The sequence below is a fragment of the Protopterus annectens genome, chromosome 4.part1 (assembly GCF_019279795.1).
Source record: "Protopterus annectens isolate FY-2018-M chromosome 4.part1, PAN1.0, whole genome shotgun sequence".
Taxonomy (NCBI): Eukaryota; Metazoa; Chordata; order Ceratodontiformes; family Protopteridae; genus Protopterus; species Protopterus annectens.
The window spans coordinates 36,117,058-36,137,011 of record NC_056734.1 but is presented as its reverse complement, the minus strand read 5'-3'; the positions used below and the strand labels follow the sequence as shown (position 1 = coordinate 36,137,011).

At 34.8% G+C, this 19,954-nt stretch overlaps 1 protein-coding gene across 1 annotated transcript in view; it reads left to right on the top strand.

Moving 5' to 3' along the window:
- The window catches only part of LOC122801170 (maltase-glucoamylase, intestinal-like), a 516,102-nt gene that overhangs the window by 441,513 nt on the left and 54,635 nt on the right, over nucleotides 1-19,954 (top strand). Inside the window, exon 41 of the mRNA XM_044070733.1 lies at nucleotides 5,094-5,242. Within this exon, the coding sequence (XP_043926668.1) occupies nucleotides 5,094-5,242 (149 nt within the window). The remainder of the gene's footprint in view (nucleotides 1-5,093; nucleotides 5,243-19,954) is intronic.

Sequence of the window (19,954 nt, the reverse complement as noted above, 5' to 3'; positions counted from 1 at the left end):
GGGAGTGCAGGTTTGGAGCCTGATGTCAGGAGGAAGACTATTCCAGGTTTTAGCAATTTCATTGGGGAAGAGAGATTCATCAGAGCTGTGTTTGCATGGAATGTTTTCAATCAGGGCTTTGTTTGTGGAAAGTAATTAGCTATATGAGTTATGGATGATGCATTGTAATTCAAATAGAAGCTAATCTCCAAAAGCGAACAGTTCTGATATGCAATGGTTTTATAAAGAGCAAACTAGTCACTGCAAATGTTGTCAAGAACTAGGAGCTAGTTAAAGAACAGCAGAGTCCTACAGAGTAGTGGCTGGCAGCAGTTCTGGGACACTAGGTTGTACCAAAGTCAGTGTTTCTAAACACAGACCAAATCAAAGTATAGTGCATAACTTCACCATACCAGCAACCACTCAGAAAGGCTACCAGATCCAGAAGAAGGTGTAGGCAGACCAGCAACAAAGGACAGCAAAAAGGGGAATAAGGATGTCCGATACAGGTCAGTTATTGGAAAGCTGGGTAATGCAGTTCAAATCCATTATGCTTAACCAATCACTGATCATTTGTCTGAGTGATCAAGATAGGTAGTCATTTGCTGTCACCATGACACCAAAATCTACTATAGTCTTAATCATCTGGCTTAGACTGCTGTACCATTTTCCTTCTTAGGTCATATAACTAAATCACATCTTTTATCAAATAATGTCCTATCTATAATGTTACAAATTTATAAGAAACATTGACCAGACAGATACATTTAACAGGAACTCCACATGAAAAGATACAGATAGAAGTTATTGGGAGTCTTGTATTTCTGAGCATAGAGAGGAAGCCCAAAGGAGTCCTTAGGCGTGACCAAGATAGCCATGAAGTTTTTCTGAAAGGAATTAAATTAACGTTCAGCCTGACTAAATTGTACCTCTCCCACAAGGTCCAAACTGTTTCTCTCCTCCTGAACTCCTCTTATTTCATTTTACTTAACACAAATGTCCTTCATAAACTGCTTTAATCATGCTGAATCTAACAGCACTTTTATCAGAATGACTGCTTTCTACTATGCTATCTTGACATATGTATACTAGCATCTAACACCATGCAGAAATGTCTATACCTGGCTACCTACAATTGTCTTCATCAGTGCACATAATTTGTAGGTAAACAGTTTTGTAATTCTTCTGTTATACATCCTTTTGTATTTTTTATTTTTTACCATGTAGCACAAGTTTTTGTACTTTGTAATTGTACATTGTCATAAGAGCCTTTCTCCCTAGGCTTCCGCTGAAAAGGGGTATGCTTTGACATCCTCACAGACATTCTCTATAAGCAAAAAATTAATTAAATAAATAAGTAAATAAATAAATAAATAGACTGACTTACCTGAAGCCAGAAAGCAGAAAAGGCTGTGGTAGTACAGCGTGACTAAAGCAAATGGAATTTATGAGAAATACCTATTTCGATAAAGAAAGATTGTGAGTTCTGTTAAAACCTGCATGGAAACAGAAACTTTCTAAGTACTGTTTTATTAAGTTACTAATCAACTTTGGAATATTTGCACTACTTGGACTACTTAAAAATGCTGAATGGAAAAGTTTGGCAGTGCATAAATACATTTTTTCTGCTCTTTCCTTTTCTGTTATATAGTCATCTGATTCTTATTTGTAAATACATTTTCATTTATAAGAAGCAGAAACTGACTCCAGAGACTTTTTTCATGCTGAATGTTTTCTAAATTACCAAAGAAGTAATAATGGTCTTTTCTAGAATCATAATTCCCTGGGAAATTTGTTCTACCAAGGTACCACATTCATGTAAAAGTCAGTTCATAAACTCAAGTGAATACGTATGAAACAGGAAAGAGTCAGGTCAAATTCCATGTATAGGCTGCAAGTCACCATGCCAATAATGCCTTTTCATGCTGTTTCATTGAGACATTATTTGTGATATAGTGGACTTGTCTCAATATATTTACTTTAGTAGATGATTCTAAAGAGTTGTCTTTTTAAAATAAGCGTACTGTCATATATCATATTTTACTATTTTGATCCCCTGTAGGAACACCATGTTGACATATTAACCTTTTTTATATTATATTCTGATTCAGTATGGACACAAAAAGATGGCCTTAACTAATACTGAGATTTACTATCAGGCAAAATTTATCAAAATAAATGGGATCACTAGCTTGATTTTATCATGATTATACCTTTATAATTCATCTTCCCTCATAGTTTATTAAAGTAAAATGATAGTTATATCATATATTTTATCTCCATCCACAATGCAAGCATCTTTACTGTCTCACTTTTCATGGCGATAAGTTAAATGAAATAATAATCCTAAAATGATAGTACACAACAAACCATCTAAGTGGCTTGGCATTCCGAATATCCAACTATCACAACTCATGACTTTCCTTCATGTATAGTTGTAGGACAAAGCGTACTGAGTAGAAATGATCTAAAATCAGAATCACTAATGTATTATCATTGTATCACCATCCGCAAGGATGCTTACATAAATCACCCAATTCAGGTATAATGGAATGCAGTTAAAGTGAAAGAAAATATAGCACTCTCTTTCTGCAAGAAATCTCACTATTACCTGTAACTTATCGTGCTGTTTTCATCAGAGCTAGTTATTTGTACTGGAAAGCATGTTTGCATTAGATACTGCAGCATGAATAAATAGTCTTTGCAAACTCACCTAAGCCACACCTATGTCTCTTCCACTTATAATGAGAAGGAAGATTAAATAAGTGCAAAGACATATATTAATAGAGATATCAATAAGAAATGACAAATAAATGCAGCACAGTGTCTGCTCATGTCCTTGCATATTGGCCGAAAGGAGCACTCCACTTAATGAAGAAGTTATTTCTGTTATAGTCCACCATCCATAAGAATTGCTATTTGTTGATGCATTTGGCTGCAGTACCTCAAGTTGCTGTTTTCATAATATACCACTCCTTCTCTGAAATCTGAAATCTGTACTATTTTTAGACTTAACAAAAACTGCAAACTCAGAATGCAGCCAAAAAGCATACTATATAGTATTTGTAAGAACTGTACTTTGAGGCATTTCACATTGTGTTCTTAATTAGTTTTATATAACAAATTTCTGCATTCGGAGGAGCTGACTCCTTTTTTGTATAAATAAGTAAATAAATTGATATTCCAAGGATTAGACCAATAGATTTTTTTCACAATAATTATACAGAAGAAAATTCTTTTTTGTTATTGGTATAGGCAGATGCAGAAAAGTGCAGTTGTATAAGATGGATTTACCATAACAGTAGATGTTTGAATGATCACTGCTGCAGTAGCCTTAGCTATATGGGTTATATCCTGCCAAGAATATAACAGCAAGCAAGCTTCCAAAGCTTTCTAGATTTGAAATGCATCACCTGCAGCACTGATTCTAGGAAACAAACTGCATATTTTCTGTGTTATACTTATTAAAGGATATGAGACCTTCTGAAGATAAAGTCACCATGTGATATGCAAAGAGTGCCCAACAGAGTGTGCATTATTGTGTATGCCCACCCAGGGATGATCTGTGGTGTCAAGCTTCTGCATCCCTGGAAGGGTGTTATTTACACAATAACACACACCCTAGGTGTTTATATTTTGCTTAGAGAATGGATTGTCTACAAAAGTGTTTTGCATTTGTTTATATATATATATATATATATATATATATATATATATAATAAGAATTTTGATGTAAAATAGTTCTCCCTACTGTTTCAAACTTGCTGTAGTATATGCTGGCAAATCAGTGGGGTCTGAAGTCACTAAATAATGATTTAAATTTGTATTGCAGATTTTATCATAGCTCTCAACTAATCAGGGAAAAATTGAAACAGAATCAGGAACAAATCCAGAAGTAATCACGGGCACTTTTAAAATATTAGTACTATTAATCTGATACAGGATAAGAGAATCTGAGTTAATATACATTTTCTGAAGTAAAAAGTCAGTAATTATATTTATTGTCATTGCTTATTAAGTGTAATTCTGCACAGTTTCTACAAAAATTCCCAGTTTTAGAAGGGATTAAGGGAGGCAGATTTAAAATTTGAGTCAAAATCAGGAATGTCTCTGAAAATCAGGGACAAGAGAGAGGTAGGTCTTCATTTCCATCAGAGAATGCAAGTTAACATAAATCATGTTACTAAACCAACTATCTAGTTTTAAAAGAGAAATATTTAAAATCTGTTCCTATTGTTAAACCTTTGTTCCCCAATTATTTTTGGCTTTATCTGGATTTCTTAAGCAAAGAGACGTATGCATATCTTTTAAATAAGTTGCAAACACTTCTTGATCAGTCAGTCTCACTCTCTCTCTCTCTCTCACTCACAGAGTAAATACACACACACACACACACACACACACACACACACACACACACACACACACACACACACACACACACACACACACTTTTCAATTTTTTTTTTAATTTTAATCTCACTAAACAGCTAAAGTGCTGCTTAGTGAGCTTGCAAATGGTCTATAGTGCTCATTGTACTACCCCAGTAAACAAACTAAAATAAATAAATAAATAATGACAGACATTATCTCCATTATAGTCCAAGATCCCTGCAGCTTGATATGCTGCCGTAAAGGGGGAAGACTCGTTTTTCAGCAGGCACTATCTGTATATTAACACCCTGCTGGAGAACATTTATTATTTACTTAATTATTTATTTTGCATTTGTTTACTGGGAAAGTCTGACTGGACAAGCTGTCCTTTTTCAGTGGAGTCCCTGGGAGAAAAACTCCACAATAATACATAGAGAATTAAACAGAGATAAATAGCTTGGATATTAACAGTAGATATATACATAAAAATATATTGATTTTGTACAAGAATCTAAGCAGTCAGTAGATCATTTGTCATTCTGGCAGTATAACGTTTAGACAGTCATTACAATACATTATATTTACAATGTTCATTCTACAATCAGAGTGAAGATGCACAGGCCACCCAGACTCTAAAATACAACAACAAATCGAATATGTGGGAATTTGAATCTTAATATAAGACATACTCAACTTGTAAATATATTTTGTACTTAAGAAAAAAATTTCATTTTTTTCAGAGACAAGACCCTGTTGCATTTAATGAGACATTTGCTGAGAAAAGTAAAGATGTCCTCAATGTCAGATATACCTTGTTACCGTACCTCTACACACTAATGTATGAAGCACATGCACACGGCAGTACTGTTGTGCGCCCGTTGTTACATGAGTAAGTATAACATTTCTTTATATTTCAGTTTCATAACTTTGATACTGTCTAGATTAACAATAGAAACTATGGATACTCAATGGCCAAAAATGTGTCTATTCTGCATTATTTTCTTACTTGCTTGTATAAAGTTATTTAGTTAGTTTAAGTAGTTGTATGCTATAACATTGTTTGCAATTTACTACAAGATTCTTATAAGTGTCTTCATTTAATGTTGTATTGTGTAATGTTGAATTATATAGATTACAAATGCAGTTTTGCTGTTATCTAAATTTCAGCTCTGATAATATACAGAGGTTGTTCCATCCAGGTGGACTATGGAAGCACGTTAAAAATGTTTGTGTTATTCTTGGATGAACAAGCCAGCATTTTAAGAACAATGATTTATATACAGACAAAACAGAGAAGGCACAATGCAGTGATAGATTTACAAGCATAGGTGCTATTTATGAATTCAGCATACTGAGATCCCAAGAAATGGCATATAGTCCTTGCATGCCACTGTGGATTGTCATAATGAAATATTGATTTCTCATGAAAACATCCATATGTTAAACTCAATACATGTTGTTCAGCATGTGCCTTTTTACAAGTTCTTGACTCCCAGAGACAATGCGCTACAATATTCATTATCCACCATAGTAAAGGCTTTACTTCCTTATTCATCGCTAAGGAATCAGTTTCCTAATATAGCAAGTGGGAGTGTGATTGCTACCCTTACTAAGAAGAACACTGTCAATTCTGAACATCCAAGTGGAGAAAACTAATATTAAGATACTTTAGAACAATTTAAGGCTGGAAAAATAAAGCACAATGAATGGCATTGGTAGGAAGAGTTCTCCAGCAGATTCTTAAGTGGCAGTTCAGGTAAACCTCAAACTCCGTGCAACTAGTGAAATGTGGTTGTTCTATTTGTGGTGATTCGACCATGAGATTTTCTATCAGGTCACTGACCTCTATCACTAGAAAAAGCATCACTGTAACTTTTCTTTTTTAAGATTGCTGATATTCCTCCACTGTTAGATAGCTTGATCTCTGTAAACAGGACTTGATAATATTTGTGATGTATGCTGATGTATTCTCAGCTAGAGCGTATTCTGCATGGAGACATGCGTGAATGGGCGTACCTTCGTTGAAGGTTGTGCGTCAGGCCTGGCAAGCCGGTACGTAAAAATCAACTGCCAATCATTAGTGGGCTGGAGTTCCGCTGTGGCGACCCCTAACCAGGAAAAGCCGAAAGACACAAACAAACAAATGCTGATGTATCTTATATAAAGACAGTTTCAGTGAAGTAGAACATCCTTGATATTGTACACAGATAAAAAATAAGACACTGGGCTTAGAGTTACACTAGGCTTAGAGTTACATTTCAGTTGGGTAACAAACACATGTATAAATAATTACCTTTGTAATAAAGGAAGATATTTTAGGAAGTGGCTGCAGCACTTTGGTTTGGTTAATAACTTATGGGTTATTGCTCTGTTTGTAGACTCAGTACAATTTTAGTAAGTGGCTGCAGCACTTTGGTTTGGTTAATAACTTATAGGTTATTGCTCTGTGAGGAGACTCAATACAATGCATCTTAGTTATAATGGAAGAAACATTATGGCTGATAGATGGACTGTGATCCTAAACCTGTTTTAGGAAGTGAGTAATACCTACATCACTAAAACTCTTATGTACAAAATCTGATGCATAGGTGTACTATATTAATGACAGAATTTTAAACAGTAAGGAAGCTCAGCTGATAGCAGTATCATATTTTAGACAAGAGACTATTATAGTAACCACTGAAGCTTGGTATTCATCTGAAGTTATTTTGCCAGAACTGTCTCAGACAAAATGGCAGATGTGGGATAGTCTGGCTATATTTATACATTTGACATTCAAGGCAAGACTTTTGCATACTAATCCTGACCTGGAAACCATGTTCTTTGACATTTTGGAATTTTCTAGAACAATATGATTTACAATATGACACCAAATACATGGGATTTCTGCTGATGTGCACTTTATCTTCCTGTACTTTCTTTCCATACTGTAGTTTTGTGAAACTTTAATATAGCCATGTATTGTGGGATGAGCATAAAGGTTGTACTCTATGAGGCTGAATTTTTAGATCTAATATAGTTTTATACAGTCTACAATTTTTTCCACTAAGGGATGAAACATCTTTTAAATTGCCATAGTTAATTTTTGACATACCTCAGTAAGAGCCCTTAGCCTTTTCTGACCATACTGGTACTAAATTTTTCATCACGTTTGAAAAGTTGTCTTTTCCTAATGTAGAATTATAAAATACTTGATGTACAAAACCTAACTGATTATATCATGGAGTGCATCTAGAACATTCTTGACTAGAACTGTGACATCAAGGCATGAATGGCTTTCTTACAGCTCTGAAGTTCTGCTCTAGATAAGACTATTAATTGAAAATCCACATACAAAATGGGAATTCTAAGCTGATACACTGAAATAAGAAGCAAAAATGCTTAAAAAAATCAAACACCAGCCACTGAAGTGTTTTTTTATGTTAATAATAAGAGGAAGCTAAATAATATAACTGGCTGTATTAAACAAACTTTTATTTTGGATATGAGGAATTGTTATCCAACAGTTTGGACAATAAGAAAGATTTCTTTAAGTAGGTTAATGTATGGAGGACATCTACAGGTTCTGTTGGACCACTACCAGTAACTCATTTGGTATGAAACTTGCCCACATTTTAATTATTTCCAATGCCTATTTTTCTGGACTGGGCTCAGCTCATCAATCTGTGACTCTTCTCAACTATAGTTTTGAACAATCAGAATGTACCTGCTTTATTAAGAGAACTGTTGACCAGACATAAGCTAAAGTCAAAATAAGTTATTGGATTATGGGACCAAATAAATCCACTACTTCCAAGCATGAATTAAGGAAACTTTTTCCATGATTTTCTGCTCTCTGTTATATAGCTGTTCTGTTTGTACTGAGTGCATGATTTCCAATATAGTATGCATACCAAAAGAAAAGGTGGACATTGTCAAATTATATTGCCAAAAAAGCTTGACCTCTCTAACAGACAAACATTTTAAAATATTTATGTGTCTTTGTTAAAACAATTACAAGTGTATATATACATGTATATATAAATATGTGTGCGTGTGTGTGTGTGTGTGTGTGTGTGTGTGTGTGTGTGAGTGTATGTGTGTGTGTGTGTGTGTGTGTGTGTGTGTGTGTGTGTGCGTGTGTGTGCGTGTGTGTGTGCGTGTGTATATCTATATACATCTGTAGCTTAAGAAAGACATGTGTCTGCAACATGTCTCCCCAGGCCTCTGCTAAAAATTGGCTTTGTTCCAAGTTGGACTTTCCCGGTAAACAAATGTTAAATATATATATATATATATATATATATATATATATATATATATATATATTTATACCTCAAATTAACCGCACTCAAAAAAAAAATTGAACGAAGAGAAGAAATTTTAACTAAGAAATGAACTTCGTGACAATAAAAGCATTCAAAAAATAATAAATCACACCAACAACTCTTGTAGAACTTTAGCGCTTTCGTCTTATTTATTATCAAGACTTCTTCAGAAACATGTGTGTGTGTTTCTGAAGAAGTCTTGATAATAAATAAGACGAAAGCGCTAAAGTTCTACAAGAGTTGTTGGTGTGATTTACTATTTTTTGAATGCTTTTATTGTCACGAAGTTCAGTTCTTAGTATGTATATATATATATATATATATATATATATATATCTATTGGTCTCCTTCAAAACATCTAAAACCCATAACATATAATTTCATAACACTGAGACCAGAACACCTAAAACCCATAACATTAAATTTCATAAGATCTAACAGTACAAATCACATGAAAATAATATCCCCTCCACATATAATGGCATATAATGACACCAAACTACCAAACACACTTTTTACTATGTTTCTGCAGGGGGGATTGATACAGTGGGGTTAGGAAATTAACTTTTTCCCACTGTAGTGCGATGTTGGAGTTTGTATATTTAATTTATGGGGGGGTGCAGGGAGGCTTGTCCCCCTGTAGAAACATAGTAAAAAGTGTGTTTGGTAGTTTGGTGTTATTATATGTGGAGGGGATATTATTTTCTTGTGATTTGTAGTGTTAAATGTTATGAAATTCGATGTTATGGGTTTTAGATGTTCTCGGTTGTAGATGTTCTGGTCTCAGTGTTATGAAATTAGATGTTATGGGTTTTAGATGTTTCAAAGTAGACCTATATATATATATATATATATATATATATATATATATATATATATATATAAATATGTATGTATGTGTATATACACTCCCCCCTAACTAAATATACCAACTCCAGGACCACACTACCGTGGACATAAGGGGCAAAGGTCAACATGCTGGTCATGCAGTTACTTACCATTAGTTACACATCAAAGTTCCAAGCGGTTGGTGTTTTGTAGTTTTGGTGTTCTTGTCTTGATCATCTGAAAGTCAGCTAAGTGGCATTTTGGTTATATGAAGGTGACTGCACTCTCTCTTTATACATATATCTATATATATATATATATATATATATATATATATATATATATATATATATATACATATATATATATATAGATATAGATATATATATATATATATACATGCATACATACAGATATCTATATATATATATATATATATATATATATATATATATATATAGATAACTATATATATATATATATATATATATATATATATATGTATATATATGTATATATGTGTGTGTGTGTGTGTGTGTGTGTGTTAAAACAATAAGTGGTTTATACACCTGCTATAAGCCTTCAATAAAGAGGCCATGTTTATAAGACGGTTGAGCAATACATTTCAAAAAGTCACTGTATACAAGTTTGTCATTTTCAGTTGGCCAAGAATAATTCATGTATTCTTTAGGGATTGGCAATGGCATCAGTCATTTTTCACACATTTTTTAACTATTATACTGACTGAGATTTTGATTCAACAAATATTTTAATGATATATTGATGGTCACAGTATTGAGCAGTTCTTCAGATATTAGCCCAAATTAATGTTATTAAATAATATGTTGCAAAGTATAACATGCAATGGGATTTTCAGTGAGTACAAATAAATGTAAAGGAATGTGTTTTGGAAAACCATACATAAGACTGAAAATCCACATAAAATCATCCCTCTTTGATTCATCTGCCTTGGTTGTAGTTACTTCCACTAAAGACCTTAACTTTGTTATATGCCATAAATTGGACTTCATCATTAAACTCACAGTAATGTGTGACCTAACAATATTAATTGGTCCTTGTTACAGACTTCAGACCACTTGTTTCTGTGGTTGCGTAAAAGCAGAAGTAACCCTTGTTCATGGAGGACTGAATGTCCATATAGATTAAGACTAATGAACTTGTACAATATTAATCTCTGGACAAAAGGATGAGTCATCTCATCTACCATATAGCACACAAGGAGCAGATTAGATTATTACTGGTTTGCAGATGTGCACTAGCTGCTGTGCTTACAAATCTGCCGATTTAAAATTTAAGATACATTCCTGTACAAAATTGAAAAGAAGATATATTTCAATTTCAGATTGTTCCAAATATTTGGAACATACTAACATTTTGCTTACATCAGACTAGCTGGTACATTAAAGTCTTTTAAAAAAACAACTTGATTTTTGTGCATATGGACAAATTTCAGACTAATATCTTATAGTCTTTACTCCATGTTGACTATTGGGCAAGAATACAGGTATATATTTCTGTAATTCGACAGAACATGAAACTTGATGATTATATGTGTCCCATAAAAATAATAAAAAAAAAGAACAATAAGTGGTTTATATACACCTGCTATAAGGGTGGGAGTTTGACATAATGGTTAAGATATTTAGCTTACAGACACAAGCTACAGGGTTTTATTTTCCCATGGGGAAATCCACTATGCTTAAAATGGCCCACAATGGCAGTTAGCCTAGTACTAATCTATGAACCTGTGAACCTATGTATTCCTCTAAATGCATTTTCAATTATCAGGTGCACACATTGTTATTAAATAGATAAAACACTTGCATTTTTTTTATTTCACTTACATGTAAACATTGTGTTGTTCAAGCCCTTCCTTAGGCTCATTCATAATGTTATTAAAAACTTCAGCAAAACAAAACTGGAGAACATCTATTTTCTTCTTCAGTGCAGACATCATGTAGTAATGCTAAGTGCCATTATCCCCTGCCCCACTGGCAAAATATGATCCTTTCACCACCTCATGTGATTGATGTAATATGTATAATTGGAAATATTGTTATGTACTATGCTAAGCATTGTATGAGGAAGTCGGGAGTGTCAGAGAAGTATGTAAGAGTGGTACAGGATATGTACGAGGGTGGGGTGACAGCGGTGAGGTCTGTGTTGGGAGTGATGGATGCGTTTAAGGTGGAGGTGGGATTACATCAAGGATCAGCTCTGAGCCCTTTCTTATTTGCAATGGTGATGGACAGGTTGACAGACGAGATCAGACAGGAGTCCCCATAAACTATGATGTTTGCAGATGACATTGTGATCTGTAGTGAGAGTAGGGAATACGTGGAGGAGGCCCTGGAGAGGTGGAGATATGCTCTAGAGAGAAGAGGAATGAAGGTCAGCAGGACTAAGACAGAATATATGTGTGTGAATGAGAGGGAGGGTAGAGGAATGGTGAGGATGCAGGGAGTAGAGTGGCAAAGGTGGATGAGTTTAAGTACTTGGGATCAATAGTTCAGAGCAATGGTGAGTGTGGAAGAGAGGTGAAGAAGAAAGTACAGGCAGGATGGAGTGGGTGGAGAAGAGTGTCAGGAGTGATTTATGACAGACGAGTACCAGTAAAAGTGAAAGGGAAGGTCTATAAGAGGGTAGTGAGACCAGCTTTGTTATATGGGTTGGAGACAGTGGCACTGACAAAAAGGCAGGAGTCAGAGCTTGACGTAGCAGAGTTGAAGATGTTAAGATTTGCACTGGGTGTGATGAGGATGGACAGGATTAGGAAGAAGTATATTAGAGGGTCAGCCCAAGTTGGAAGAATTGGAGACAAAGCCACAGAGGCAAGATTATGTTGGTTTGGACATGTGGTGAGGAGGGATGCTGGGTATATTGGGAAAAGGATGCTAAGGATAAAGCTGCCAGGTAACAGGAAAAGAGGATGGCCTAAGATAAGGTTTATGGATGTGGTGAGAGAGGACATGCAGGTGGTTGGTGTGACAGAGCAAGATGCAGAGTACGGGAAGAAATGGAAACAGTTGATCTGCTGTGGTGACACCTAATGGGAGCAGCCAAAAGAAGAAGAAGAATAAGACTATGCCAGGCAAGAAAGATTATTAAAATGGCAGTACTACAGTGCAGTGCAGTCTCAGAGGCTAATTCAGGTTAAAATAACTTTTTATGTGGGCAAATATGTATGTCAACAGCAGAATTTATTATTATATCAGTAAGATAAGTACAATAGACCAGAATATGATATGAATATGACATTGCCTTTTGTCTGCAGCAATTCTGTCTCTTTCTACTGATTGTGCACTGTCACTGAGCCCATCCCCATAGTCTTGTGAGATTTGTGATAAAAGTGTGACTTTTGGACTACTACAAGAAAGTCTAAGCACCACTACCATGTGCTGGTCATGCTTCAGTAATCAGGCTGAGATGCAGCTCTGGATCATTATTTATTATTTATTATTTATTTATTTATATGACATTTGTTGACCAGGTTAGTTTGACTGGGCAGAAGCCCTTTTTTTCAGTGGAGGCCTGGGGAGAAAAGTTCCACAATTAATACAATCTTAGATGTAAAAAATACAATGAATACAATCTTAGATATAAAACATACAATGGCTCACAAAAATAAAAGAATTATAAAATAATTATATGTTCAAGTTATGTAGGAAACCATAAATGCCCTTAGTAATCTAGTGAGATATACAACATATTTACAATAAACATGAAAGGCAGTCATGAATTATGTAAACATCAAACAGCGCAGGCCCTGTATTTATTGAGTTGATTATATGTGAGTGATGGACTAGTCAAGACCCCATAATGGAAAAGGAGGTTATTTTGTCAAAGTTCAGGGAGAAGAGAGAAGAGGATGTAACTCAGTAATGGAGAAGAGGGCAGTAGGTGTTCAGCCAATGAGAAAACAAGAGAGGAAGAAAGGGGGTGAGGGTGGTAGACATAATTAGAGAAAAAGGCAAATGTGGGTGTTAGAGAGAATCTGAAAAGTAAGATACAAGCAGAAAGGGTGCATTACAGAGTGGGGTGCTAAAGAAGGGTGTGAGACTAGGGAGGCTATCCAGGAGGATGATTGCAGTGACAGATCCAAGAACTGTTTAGAACATTTTTGTAGCAGCCTTTACATCTTGTGGGGAGCTAATATTCCTTATTTCTAGTGGAAGTTTGTTCCAGGCTAGGGCTGGGAGGTAGCTAAAGAGTTTTTGCCCTATTCTGCTTTTGAGTTTGTAGATTTGGAGGAGGTTTTGTTCAGAGCTATGGAGAGACCTATAGAGGGAGACAAGAGAGGCAATATCAGTGCTAGAGGAAGGTTGGTACAGTAGGGTATGTATGACCTGGAGTTGGGAAAAAGAGTAGTTGATGAGGGAATTCTAACCAGTTTAAGTTATGAAGGGCAAGACAGTAGTGAGAGTGGTGGGAGTGATCTGAGGTAAATTTAGCTATTTTGTTATAAGCAGATTCAAGTTTTTTTTAAGGCAGGATGTCTGCAGATCAGTGAGGATTTGGAAGCCGTAGAGAATTCTAAGAAGGAGATACCATGGGATAGTGATATTTTGGATTTGGAAGTGAGAAATGTTTTGTTTCAATATAGAAGTCTGAGTTTTTGTTGAGTTTTCTTAATGTTATTGGAGACATGCAAATCAAATTTGAGTTGGTCATCAATGATGATCCCCAGAAGCTTGGTGTTAGATTCAACAGAGATGAGCATGTTGTTGTGGGAGTTGACAGAGAAAGAGAGTTTGAGATGCTTCATGGTTTGGGGAGTAAAAAGCAGGAGTTCATTTTTTTTTGAGGGGGCGAATTTAGAATCAACTGATTATGGGAGAGCCACTTTTCAATTGAGGAGAAGGAGTTTTGAGTGAGGGTGTTTAGGTCAGAGAGGGAGTCAGCAATGGTGATGACTGTAGATCCATCTACATATTGCACTAGGGAAGACTATGGGCAGGATGTATGTAGTTGGTTGATGACTATATTAAACAGTAGAGGACCCAGAATAGATCCCTAAGTTACACCCATTTTAATAGGGAGAGGAAGGGATGTTTCAGAGAGCCATTTAACAGACTGAGGTTGGTCTGAGAGATAGCTAGAGAAACAGGAAATGGTAGATGTGGAGAGATAGTGTTTAGAGAGTTTAGCAAGCAGAATATGGTGGAACACAGTATCGAAAGCTTTTGAGATGTGAAGAAATAAGGATGAGACAAGTTTATGATTACCTCTGGCTTGGGATACCATATTCAGGAAGGATATAAGGGCAGTGGAGATGCTATGTTTGGGGCAAAAGCCATGTTGTGTGGGAGTGAGCAAACTCTCTTGAAAGAGGTAGTGGAGGATTTGTTTGTGGATGCACTTTTCTAAGATTTTGGAAAGAGGAGATAAAATAACTATAGGCCTAAAATTGGCAAGTTCTGAGGAGTTTCCACCCTTGTGAATGGGAATAGTGTAGACTTTTTTTTCCTGATTGAGGGGACTTTGGATTCAGCAATGGTGAGATTAATGAGAATAGAGATAGGGAGGACAATTGAGCTGGCTGCCATCCTCAGGAATAGAGGTGGTAGGTTGTCCACAAAGGGAGAGCAGGGTTTAGTTTGGTGAGCACAGATTTAATATAGTTAGTTGAGACAGGTTCCAGAGAAAAGGCTCGGGTGGCTGAAGGTGGATTGGGACTTATAACATTCATACTGGGGTGTATTGTGGACACAGTTTGCTACTGGTTTCAATGAAGTCAGTATTAAAGATAGTTGCTGTTTCTAGTGGAGAGTTGTTGGGACATGGATTAGGGCCAGATGGGTTGCTCATTATCTATGCGTTTATCCATTGTACATTCTTAAGTAGAAGCCCAAAGTGCACACAATCACATCTCTGTGTGTGAATATTTGTGCAGGCTGCATAGATCATTTACTGATTGTAACTCATAGTTATGGTTTGTTCCTCATAAGCATTGTAATTATCTGGCAAATTGTTATGGATTACAGTCACTCAGTAATTATGGACTTGTATGTTTCAGACTTCACATAGTGAGGAAAATTCTTGCTAAAGCAAAATATGTACACTAGCAACTTTTTAAGAATGTAAGAGCAATACTTCAAATCTGTTTCTGATTTTGAGTCTGTCTATTTTTCTTGGCTAAAGTTGATAGGGAATGGGATGCTGCATTGGGTTGGGTCTGTGATTCTAAGAGCTGCAAGCTGAAATATATTTTTAATCGCAAAAACTAACAGACACAAACATCTAATGTGCACACAGACATACAGGTGGCTGCAATTGATGTGACTCTGTTTGTATGTGTGTGTGTGTGTGTGTGTGTGTGTGTGTGTGTGTGTGTGTGTGTGTGTGTGTGTGTGTGTGTGTGTGTGTGTGCGTGTGTGTGCGTGTGCATGCGTGCATGTGCATGTGTGGGCGTGTGTGTGCATGTGTGTGTTGTCAAGCTTTTATAATATTATAACGAGCAAATAGGACACAGTAGAAAAATGCATGCATTTTGTTAAAAAAATGAAAACGTTTAAAGACAATATTTTGGTCAGCTGGCAGCCCAGCTGTGGAAAGTTATGTGTCATATGGAACTAAAGGAACAAAAGCATTTTTGTTTAGGAAATGAGAGACAGTTAATATTATATCCCAAATGAGCAAGGGTACCTTGGCTGACTGTAGCTTTATTGAAAATGGTTAGAGATCTGGTTTATTTCAAGGTGAAGGAGATGTTCTGTGTTTTTATTAATTTAACTAGCATAAATGTCTGTTTAGTGAAATTTCCATGAATATGTCTTAGAAGTATTGAGATATGCAAACTTCATATTAGTTCGACTAACTAAATTATAGTTATAATTGACTCATAAAGCAAGCCAAGTAAACAGACAATAAAGATAAATATTTCTGGTACAGTTATGTAGATGTGCATCTGGTAGCCCCACAGGGATCTGATTTAATAGTCTACTCCAAAAAAGAAGTTAAATTTGCGCATTCCTTACTCCCCCCCCCCCCCCACGGTGTGAATGTGTGCATACAATTTGTGAGTGCTATATTTTTGGACCAACAGCTATGATTTTTATGGCTCCAAGCTATGACTTTGAAAGATTAGAAGTTGAGAAGTAAGGTTTTATTCTTATGCAATAGCCTTCTCCTGAAAAAAGTAGCTACTGTCTTCTTATATTTCTCCCTACTTATGGATAGTAAATCACTCTACTATGCCATTGAACTTATTGGTTCATGTTTTCATATTATTGTTTCTTATCAAGTTTGAGGTTTTGCTTGTCACTTCTTACCCTCTTAACAGTCTACTCCTTGTTTTATATGTTATTTTAATCCATTAGTCAAATTCCTTTTGTCTTCATTTTTTTCCTTAAAACAATTTTTATCTTGCCTTTCTTAACTATGTACAGCTCTTTATTTTTTATCAGGCTAAAGTGAATGCAGTTAAATGACTTTCCTTTTATTTCCTTCCTTCTTCCCTTACACCATAATTCTTCATTGTTAAGTGGGTAGCTGAACCAATCCTAGTGTCAGCTTCCATCATGATCTTGGAAAGATATAGTATAGTAAGCATAAAAATGAAGAAAAAGTGGAGCCTTTGTTTTTACTCATTACAAAGAAAACTTTTCACCATTTTATATAATACCAAGATGGCATTTTCAGTGTTTGCTGATGACTTAAATTTAAATTTTACACTTACTAATTCTGACTTGCGAAAAATATTGAAATCTGTAGCTATATTTTCTAAATACTCTAATTATAAATTAAACCCAGAGAAAGCCTTAATCTTCCCAATTAATCCATCCTTTTAACTTCTTGCTTATCCCCTCCCAATGGAAATTAAATTAAGCCATTCTCTGAAATATATAGGAATATCTTTTCAATGAGACTCAAAACTATATTACAAAAGTAACATCACTAAACACTGACTAGTAATAAAACATGACCTCCTTAAATGGAATAATACTCAACTTCCATTTCTTTCAAAAGTGGCTGTCATTTAGATGAATATATTTCCAAGACATTTTTATGCATTTAATGGCTCAAACATAATAGTTCACAAAACTTTTTTCAAGATACTTCATTCCTCTCTGCCCAAATTATTATGGTCTCCTAAATCAGTCAGAATTGCTTATAAAAAACTAATATATCCTAAGAACCAAGGAGGGCTGAACCTCCCAGACTTCAGATTATATTATGACATTATTAACTCTAGCTGACGTATGGCTAGTTCTGATTTTAATCCAAATATGAAGACACAGTCACCGGGCTGGATAAAACTCTTTTATAATTATGTTAAAATTTTTGGTTTCAGTCCTAAAACTATTCCTTTTCTTAATAAGGAAAACTTAAGAAACATGAGTTTACATATATCTTTAAAGAATAAGATAATTAATCTTCAAAAACTCATTGATACCTTAAATTTATCTAATGCAGTTAGTATTCTGCATCCATTACACCTTAACCCAAACCTCAAACTCAATAATAAAGTACTTCATCTTAACAATTTTCCTCTACTAAAACAGAAATGTCTCTAAGATCTTTTTACACCTTTAAAAATCACTCTTTAACATAAGTGAGACTAGCACTTAGCCTTCCTAAAAATATTCTATTATTTTGAGACAAATCAGAGAATTAACTACCAAAATTCTGGATGACCCCAATATCAATGAAAATGATATAAACACATGCAAAATTCCCTGGAATCTTTTCTCAATGAAAAATGAAATGATCTCAAATGTGTATAAACATATTATGTCAATTAGATACAAAATGAAGTCCTCATTTCCAACTATTGGACTGAATTAGATCCATCACCCAGACTTAACCAAAACATTTGATCCATACAGATAGCTATAAGATGAATCCTCTTTAAAAATAATTAATTTTACAAAATTAATGATATTACATAACTCTTATCTTACCCCAACTGTCTTAAATAAGTTTGACCCCAAAACTTCACTACTCATTCCTTACTATGATTCTTAAAAGGCGGATCTTCTACATATTTGGAAATGTTCCTACAAGTGTTAGTGCTCACTTAAAATCAAACTGCAAAAAATGGGCTATGAGAAATCTACAGTTTCTGATTTGCTATACTACATATTCCACCTCCAGGTCTGATGAAGCTACAAATACATATACTAGTTACTCTTTTCACCTTAATCAAATTTTATATTACACTGAATTGGAAAGATAGATCTCAACTCTCCTTGAAAGGATTCGAACAAATGGCAATCAAGTACATAACAGCCCATAAATACTTAATGCATAGTCAAAAATTACATCAACTCTTTCTAAATTGCTGGAGTTTACTATATGATCACCTATTACAGTAAAGTTGGTATTTAATCTATACTCTCAAGAGTCAGGATTTAACCTTTCTCTTATTTATACGACTTTTTTATTTTGAATTTTCTCAATTTTCATTTGTGAAGGCCTCTAGCTTTTATTGATTAATACTGAATTATTAATACATATATGAGTAAAAGCTAAGTTTATTTATTAGGCAAATGGCACGTTTGTATATAGTTTAATTGTGCTTTGTTTGTAGATATGTACTCAGATTTCGTGATTATCGTTGCTTTGTTTACTGATGACATATGTATTTATTGTTGTCATATATGTCCTAATTATAAAATTCAATAAATATTTTTGAAAAAAAAATGAAGAAAAAAGCATCAAATGAGTGCAGGCGTATATGGATCCACAGAGGCTGATCACTTCTGTGGATCTGTTCGACAGGGGCACAGGAAAATAATTTTCTTGGGTGGCGAAAGCCAGGGTACATTTTTTGGCTAGGCTTGTATGGGCCCTAGAGCCGATAGCCTAGTACCTACCTATGAACCTATGAACCTATGAAATAATTAGGAGGAGTTAAAATTCACTCAAAAAAATTACACTTTTTTGACATGTGAATTTAACATATTTTCCTCAGCTAATCTACTCTTGTTTAATTTATGACTCTATGTAGCAGTATGCAAAATACATGCGATGCATACAGTACAGGTACTGTAGCATGCAAAATCTATCCATGGTAAATTTACCTACTTGGTATGCAAAGACGCAGACACATAGACTAAAACAGTAATATACAATTCACATGGCAATCATAAGACGATGCCATCAACATTTACACCAACGATGGAATAAGTTGTTTAAAGAATGAAATAAAAACTTGCTGACAGGCTAAAAAGTTCAATTCAACATAAATAGTGATTTAACATTCCATATGGCATGGACAGAGGATTAGCATAGTAGGTCACATCACTGTTTTGAAGTAAGATTAGTGATAGAGCGCGATCCCTAATGGCACGTCATGTTGAAAGTATGTACTTTATTCATTTAAATAGGAACTGATCTGGTTGTTTTTTTTTTAAATTATGAGGAAATGAGTCCAAGATGGCAAAGTCTGGTATCGGAAATAAACTATATCCCACATTACGATATAATATTTCGGTCTCCTA